Source organism: Scardinius erythrophthalmus (genome assembly GCF_964197995.2).
Source record: "Scardinius erythrophthalmus genome assembly, chromosome: 1".
In the NCBI taxonomy this organism is placed as follows: domain Eukaryota; kingdom Metazoa; phylum Chordata; class Actinopteri; order Cypriniformes; family Leuciscidae; genus Scardinius; species Scardinius erythrophthalmus.
In genome coordinates this window covers 32869349-32877976 of record NC_138221.1, presented here as the reverse complement: position 1 = coordinate 32877976, position 8628 = coordinate 32869349, and the positions used below count along the sequence as shown (strand labels likewise).

Sequence of the window (8628 nt, the reverse complement as noted above, 5' to 3'; positions counted from 1 at the left end):
TTGTCGCCTATCAACTGTGACAGCTGCCGTTGATGAGTGACAGTAACATTTGTACAAGACCTTTTTTCTTTTTTAGTTATATTAAACAAAACGGGGTTCACAACCTGTCTAAATATTTTCATCATGGTCCATTTCTGTATATAATAAAGAGTAAAACTATATAATCACATCTTAGTAAGACATGTCAACATTTGAACCGCTTTAATTTTTTTTTTTTTTTCGTTTTTTTTTATATATGCGAGTAAGCTGAAACTCAATACTTACCTAAGTGAAATTCGGCAATTTCTCTCAACAAAAACTGCCGCGCAATGAATTCTGGGGTAGGCAAGGCTGCGAAGGATCCATCTGTTGTATCCTTCATTTCATGGGGAAAGAAAAAATCATTTTAAATGAGCCTTTGAATTGGGACAACCTTCATCGGCCCTCGAATGATACAGTCTTTGAATTGGGACGTGACTATAGACTGCTCCTTGTACAAACCATTTCACAATACATGAATGACATTCATATGGAAAAGGGAGCAAAGCATGTATTAAAATCATTACATTACTGATTCGATACATATAAAAAGCAAATGTCAATATTGACTTTAGTCAAAAACATGATAGCAAAGAGACGCAGGCCTCGAACCCACCATCAACAGCCTTGAGCTGAAACCAATATTGTGGACAATATTGTGGGCGATGGGGATCCATAAAAACATCATTATTCAACATTAAGTGCAAAGCAGTGGAAGTGGCTATAGGTGTCTGCATCAAATTTCTCAGTCTCTTCAATATTCCCAGCCCATGTCAGTAGCCAACCGGTGTAAACTGATGAGGAAATCTGGGAACTCATCAATCATCTTCTCTGCATAGAAGAGTTTTTCCCTATTGGAAACAAACTAAAACAGTCATATCTTACAATATAGCATATACAATAAATAATATCCAACAATAAAAACGTAGGTTGTGTTTGTTAAACCTGTAAAATCCCCCCTCCCTATTTTTGTATTTTTGTACTTACTGATGTCCCAGTGCATTACGCAAATACCGTAATAGACCAAGTAAGTCATTGGGAAGACCTTTGCCAATTTTTGTCCATGTCTTAGGAGCCTGCAAATACAAAGCTGGAGTCTTAGATCAAGAAATCTCAGTGCAGGAAACAATGACAGCAAACATCCAGACGATACACTGTTTTTATAATCATTTAATATGTTATAATGAATATTGCAGTATTTATTAAAAATTATTTATCCATTATCCATATTATTTTTTTACATTCATGTGCCCCCCAATATTTAATCAAAATAACTTCCCCTTCCCCCATCTCTTCTCTTCTCTGATGATGCGTTTACTGTGAGGATGGATCAATCTGTCACTCACATAAGACCCACCAATAGCAAACCACAACCATCTAACCAACCATCCAATCCTTTTGCAGTCTTTTTAAATTGTTAATACAAATGTCAGAGACATAGTTGAGATATGTAAATCTATAGAAGTGGGAAATTATAACAATATTCAATATTTATGTTTGTGTTTATGTCCCCATCAAGTCCCGCCCAACATTTTTCCTTGTTTAAGAATCCGTTTTACACTTGTATATAGACCTACGCTATAAACATAAAGAAAAGACTATCGCAACTTCAGTTTCATGCCGATCTATGAATGCGGTCTGGTTTGTATTTTCCTTTGCCTTGCTCAGTTTGTTGCATGATTTATGAGGGCATAATTAATGAATTTGTAAGATATCTTTTGACAAACAACAAAAGAATTGAGAAGTGTTTCCTCTCCCTTTAAAAGTTGATAAGCCTGGTGTTTTTTTTTTTACTATCCTAAATATACTTGATTTAATGGTTAGTTACATTGTACTATTTATTTAGCATTGTTTTTCAGCTTTGTCCAATCAGAACAGAGCTACAACCCAATTTGAAGTCGCTACCTGCTAGTTGAGAAGCTGCTGTTAATGGTCCAAACACACCCTTTGGCAAGGAGAGGAAAACACATCTCTTACGTTTGCTGAAGAAGTCTTTACTCACCTTTGACTTCCAATCAGAAAAGGATTTTCCTTCTGTGTATTTCTGTACAGTGTCATAAAGCTCTGTATTGCTTTCATAGTTCTTGTAATCCTGGACTTCCTCTTTATTACCCAGATTGTGAAGGACCTCCTTTATCCTGAAGGAAAAACATTGTAGTGAAGGCAAACAGTAAGTGTGAGTCCACATCAATTCTACACATTGATCTAATCCTATTTTCAGAGAAAAAAGCTGGTGCATATATCAGGGCTAGTCAGGGAATTTATCAATGGAGGATTTCCCTGACACAGTTTTACTCTTATTAATATGATGATATAACAATTTACTCTTACTAACAGGCAGCAAAGCAGCACACTGTAGAGACGTCTCAAGAACTGATGCAGATAGATAGATGCCAAGATAATGAAGAGCCCGAAGTCTAGAAACAAGATCCTGCCAGTGTCTCAGTATGAGAGGAGAAGAGCAACTTTTGTCAGAGTATCAGGCAAAAACAACAACTGAAATATTGAAAATAAAGGGGAGAAAGAAGTATAAGTATAAAAGAGTAAAAGGATGCAGTGAAAGACTAGGCAGAAGATAAATCATTACCATAAGTATAATAGTTAAAAAACACCTTACAGTGTCATTTAACTGCCACTTTCAGTAGTGAAAAGCAAGAATAAGCAGCAGAAGTTTTTCTTAACATATTTTCTCCTGAGCATCAAACATTAATTACAATTTACCTTTTATCATCCCAGAAATAAGGGTGATCTAACACCTTGTCGACAGTTGGTCTCTTTTCTGGGTCTTTGTTGATCATCCATTCTACGAGATCCGTTGCTTTTTGGTCTCGGACATCGTCAAGAGAATATTCCCCTTTAAAAATGTTCCCCTCACAGTCTATGCCATTTCCAAAAGGATGTTTCCCATCAGAGAGGATGTAATAGGTCAACATTCCCGCCACCTACAATAAATGGGGATCATTTGTCAGTTAACAGGGAAAACGGCACAGTACTACTAACCACTGGACATGATTAGAGTTGGAAAAGTGCAAGAAATCAAGATTTCTATTAACTGAACTGATAATCAAATCCTCTCTTAGCGTTATGTTCTCATGTTAGCATGACTGCAGTTGATTCATTGTATTTCACAAACCTGGATGTCTGAGCTCCTTTTGTAACGGCCCTTTTCGGTCTGATTCAGGGTCTCGGTCGCCTCCCAGCCTCGTGTACCAGTTTTTCCCTCCTCCAGTTTACGACTGATACCAAAGTCAGCCAGCCTTGCCTTTTTGTCTTCGTCTAATAATAGAAATATGTTAGTTTTGAATACGTTGAATTAAAGTTAAATTCTAACATTATTTACTCTCCCTCATGTCGTTCCAAACCTTTATTGCATTATTTACGGTGAAAGAGATTAAATGAAGACAAAATATTTGGGCGAGTTATCGCTTTTTAAAGTAAAAGTCAACCGTATAGAATCATTTGTATTATTCCGAGATTTTTTTTTAAATATTTGTACCTATCAAAACATTTCTAGGCTTTATGTCACGATGGATGACTCCAGCACGGTGAAGAACTTGAAGGCCGAGAAGCATCTCCTTCACTATTTTCCTCAAAGCGTCGTCTTTGTCCTTTTGCTCCTGTAGACGAAGATCGTCCATGTAGTCCACTAGATCGTATTCACACAGCCGGCTTGCAAGATAGTAAAAATCTTTATCCATTGTAAAGGTCACATACCTGACGATATACTGGCTCTCAAGCTTCAGATCTTGCAAATGTTTCAGTTCATTTTCAATGTCTTTGTTGTTCTTTGGGTACTTTGTTATTAGTTTAATGGCCACCTCGATGCCATCTTAACTCAAGCCAATATATACTTGTGCGCCGCTTCCTCCAGGGCTAATCATGTACTTCTCATCTTTATAAAAGTAGAGATTCCCTACTTTTTCAATGTCAGTCTCTTTTAACAGCTCCTCTAGTTTTGTATCATGTCTTTTGGAGGATTTGTTCCTCCTGGGGATTTGTTTTTCCTCAGTTTTTTGTTTGATAGTTTGCACTTGTTCTTGTACTTTGGCATATTTAGAGGGAGGTTCAAGTTCTACTGATGAAAAAAATATAAATGATATAAGAAAGTATATGATAAACTCTCAATTACAAGAAAGTCAGATTTGTGATATAAACTCAGAATTGCGAGAAATAAAGTCAGAATCGTGAAATATAAACTCATAATTGGGAGATATAAAATTACAATTGTGAGATAAAAACTTGTAATTGTAAGAAAAAACTGAGAAAGAGAAAGAAAGTTCTCTGGATGAGAACTTCACTGTGATGTTTCACAAATAGAGCATCTGAAATAAAAAAATGACATTAAAATATGTGCCATGGCCAGTTGGGTTTTGCCTTGTATGTGTTTGGTATTGTTGCCTTGTTAAATGTTTAGTATTTCCTAATCTCTCTCACCTTCTTGTTCAAGATCTTTAACCAGGAAAGGGTCATTTTTTTTAAGCAAACTGTAAAAAGCAGATTTTGCTTTGTCAGAGTTTAGAGCCATAAGGAGCTCTCTCATTTTATCCATATTTGTAGCAGCTGCCCGAATCTTTGAGTATGTTTCAGGGTGAATTATTTTAACAGCGATCAGTCCATCAGCAATGGGCATCACAGCAGTAACCCTCTGGATGAGAACTGCTCTGCGATCGTCCACAAATTGAGCATCTGAAAAACAAATGACAGTTAATCCAGAATATTTCCCAATATGCACTGTGAGTAAAACTGCAGAGAGGAAACATCCATTCAAGGAGTTTTTCCAGACTGAGTTTAAGAGTCGTGTTGACTGTGCATTTAAGCCAGTAGAGTTTTGATTGGAAGCTCAGTTCAGCATAAAAAATAAAAAAGGAGGTAACTTGCGAGTTTATATCTCACAATCAGAATTGTGAAATATAAACTCATAATAGCGAAGATATAAAGTTACAATCGTGAGATAAACACTAATTGTAATTGTAAAAGTCAGAATTGTGAGTTTATATCTGACTTATTCCCCCTCAGAATTCTGAGATAAAAAGTCACCATTTTCTTTTTTTACTTTTGTATTCTGTGGCATAAATAAGCTTCCATAGTTTTGCATTGTACAGTATGTGTTGAAATGACATAAAAAAATGACATTAGTTGAAGATCAGTTTATGCATCACTGTGAGCTAATGCAGAAAGTTGCTTATGAACTACATTTATAATTGCTAGTCTGTGGTGGACATGAGTTGGAGTGTCACTTTAAACTTACTCAGCTGATCCATTGTTTTCATTCAGTGGCTGAATAACTGCAAGTCTTGAAACCTAATCAAAAATTTGAAAGCAACAAAGACAGAAGAAACATGTTGATTAGAAGAATATACAGCAAGTCTATATACAATTAATGTAAATACAATCTCATGTGAAGGTCAATATTCAAACCTCATGCATGAACACATGAACACGTTATGCAACTCGCTAAACACGTGACAATTACTGACAGGCAAAACTAGCCTAAATTATAAATTATTATATTAAGTATTCATAATAATAATAATAATAATAATTAATATTATTAATATTAAACATAATTATAAGTATAATATAATAATACAATTGGTTACAATTGCTCTTTGTTTTTTCTTAACTCTCGAAACAAAATCTATACTGAGATATACATGCGTAACAACTACTAAAATGAAATGTTCTGCCTAAAATCAGTAAAAATTCGGACAAGTGAGTTTCTTTCCTTCTGGTGTTTTTGCGCAAGCGTATTTAATCAAGTGGGTATTTAATCACCTCTGTGGATCTAAGGGGTGTGGCTCAACCTAAATCATATCTAGCTACACCTTGGGGCCTATACCATGAAGCTGGTTTAGGTGGCTAGCCAGGTTTGTTTCAGTTTAGTTTGCGCCAACCCTGGGTTTTAGGCACCATGAAAGTGGTTTGGTTTTTAGCAGTGTTCATCGCTTATAGTAACTTACGCTCCACGGCTAACCTGGTCCAGGGCAGGTTATGTTCGAGGTTAGAGATCCCAAACTGAAATTGGGAATCAGCTGTGAGCAAAGTCTGTCTCTACTCTAAATTAAAGGTCACTACACAGCAAATGATTTTTAAAGACAAAATCGTCTGGCTTTAGTAATGCTTATTTAGAACAATAATTTTGTATGATTTTGATATTATGTAATTACTATACACTTAATTGATCACATGTACAATTTTAGTTTATGAATTATCATTACGCACAGTTTAAATGAATAAATATATAAAGGTAATATAAATACACTTTAGAATCAATAGATAAAGCTATAAAATGACTACATGTGAGCTTAAATGTTCAATTCTCTCTATACTTTTATCAACTGTATAACTTCACAACTTTTACTTGCAATGATAGCCTATAGCAAGACTTTTTCTTTTAATTGTCCTCTTTCGAAGACAGCTATTTTCTTCTTGCTGTGTAAATTTGTTTAAATTCTTAATATTTTAATATTCTGCTGAAGAGAGAAGTGAATCGCGCTGCTTCTCGCGCGAGAAATGAATCTCAGTTTCACTCTTTCTCAGCCTGTGATTGGCTGTTCGCTGCTGATGTCACACCTAAGCTCACGATCAAAGCCTCAGTTGACAGAGAAAGTTGATGATCAGCATCATGGTGCCAACAAAGCCTGGTTGGACTGGTTTAGGTTTTGTCAACTCAAAACTAATTCTGTAACCCTGAGTTTGTTCAACTACCATCATGGTACAGGCCCCAGAGATGTCCAGAGAGAGTAAGCTGGACGTGGAGCTCCACCTATTGGCTCTGAAGTGAGCAACTTCCCTTTTCTCTTGCATCAAAATAAATAAATAAAAATACTGAACATTTTAATACAAGGAATAAGCCTACACAAACACTAGGACGGATTGTGTCCATCAGCAAATACAAAACAACTAAGTTACACGCCGTTAAATACTAAAAAGACATTTTAAGCAATCGTATTAAACTTTTCTCCTCACCTAAAACTGAAACAGTAACTTACGTGTTTGATGCGAACGAGTTGTTCTTTTGAACCGGACCTTTTCCTGATGATTCGTTAAAAGCGAACAGAACAAAATCACAGTGAGCTTTTACTTCCTTGGTTTGAATAGGTGTGTTCGACATCGGCTGCGGCTGGATGTAACCGATCGGAGAGAGTTGCCGCGTGCAGGAAAGAAGGGGAGAAAATCGCTGATGTTTCCCCAGGCCAGGGCGAAGTATATGTGGGATGTAAAAATCCCGCGAATTTTTCAAGTGGAAGTGACGTGTTTTTCATGTTTGGGAGTGAAGCTCCAGTCGCCCACAGTCTGCAGCCAGATCCTTCTCCTCAGGGGGGCAATGTTTCATAAAACATTGAAGCTTCCCCGGGCGTCGCCATTGATCAGCTGCTGTTAGCATCCCATTGACTCCCATTCATTTTGGCGTCACTTTGACAGCGAATAACTTTACATCTGAGGCGTTTAAAGACCCCATTTGTCCATTATTTATTTCTAAAGAAACACGAAAATGTATAAAAGGCTCCATTACCTTGTATCTTACGATATCATGGCGTGATAAGCTTATTAGGTAGAGTCTTTTTGACTAAGATGGAAAGCATTTCAAGAATATTGTGTATTCATCCTGCATACAACAGCTATTTCAAATAGAGCCATTAAAAAAATACATCAGGTTAACTTTGGTTACATATGGAGGAAGAAAACACATTACATTAGAAGGGTAGAGATGACAAAAGATTATAAAGACGGAGGTTTACAAGCCATTGATTTTGATTATATAAATGGGACCCTGAAAATGAACTGGTTGAAATCCTTTTTAAATCACAATAATTTTTGGTTTCATATTCCCAGAGAATTGTTTAAGAAATTAGGTGGAATAGAATTTTTACTAAGTTGTGATTTCACCGTTCAAAGTCTGCCAATTAAATTATCCAAATTTCATCAACAGGTTTTGTTATACTGGAAGATTTTATATAATCATAATTTTACACCACACAATACACCATTATGGAATAATAGATATATTACGGTTAGGAACAAATCACTGTTTGACAAGAACTGGATGGAGAAAGGTATTTGGTCAGTGTCCCATTGAATTGATAGTGAAATTATATCATATGCAATCGGGCCAAATTTGAATCTATTACTAAAGCCATCCCTAATTCTGTTATATGCCTAATTAAAGAAATTCTCTCTTATTCTGTCTCTATGATCCCACATATCCCAGCACTTTTAGTTAAAGGCCGTGATTTTAAAGGAAGCCCACTTTCAAACAAAACAAATTCAACAACATTTCTTTTCCTATATTAGCTTATAGAAACTCAATTTCACATTATTTCTCAAAATATACCATTCACATGCTTTAATAGAACCAAATATTTAAAATTCCCTTTACCCCAAAAAGTTAAAGAAGTTAATTTTAAAATTTTAAATGGGATATATCCATCGAGTGAATATTTACGACTTCGATTTGGATTTGACTCAAATAAATGTTTATTTTGTGATGATACTGAAACCACGGAGCATCTGTTTTTTCATTGTATGTATGTGGAGGCCTTATGGTCTGATATTTATGACTGGCTTTACCCAAAGATACCTCACCTCGAAGAATTCACTGCAAAGGAC

At 35.8% G+C, this 8628-nt stretch overlaps 1 protein-coding gene across 1 annotated transcript; it reads right to left on the bottom strand.

Moving 5' to 3' along the window:
- Positions 1 to 231: 231 nt before the first annotated feature.
- LOC308692679 (uncharacterized protein) lies at positions 232 to 7334 on the bottom strand. The gene is made up of 8 exons (XM_081368917.1): positions 7011 to 7334; positions 5267 to 5319; positions 3515 to 4704; positions 3152 to 3294; positions 2740 to 2960; positions 2021 to 2156; positions 1006 to 1094; positions 232 to 869 (listed from the first exon to the last, which is right to left on the bottom strand). Exons 3-8 carry the CDS (start codon positions 3714 to 3716, stop codon positions 773 to 775), a joined length of 888 nt encoding a protein of 295 aa, XP_081225043.1. The 5' UTR covers positions 3717 to 4704; positions 5267 to 5319; positions 7011 to 7334; the 3' UTR covers positions 232 to 772.
- Positions 7335 to 8628: the final 1294 nt, after the last annotated feature.

Excerpts from the sequence above, each read along its gene's own strand:
- LOC308692679 (XM_081368917.1), bottom strand. The coding sequence starts at position 3,716 with ATGGATAAAGATTTTTACTATCTTGCAAGCCGGCTGTGTGAATACGAT. Across the intron at positions 2,961-3,151 it reads AAAGGAGCTCAGACATCCAG|GTGGCGGGAATGTTGACCTA; the intron begins GTTTGTGAAATA and ends CATTTATTGTAG. Across the intron at positions 1,095-2,020 it reads TTTCTGATTGGAAGTCAAAG|GCTCCTAAGACATGGACAAA; the intron begins GTGAGTAAAGAC and ends TTGTATTTGCAG.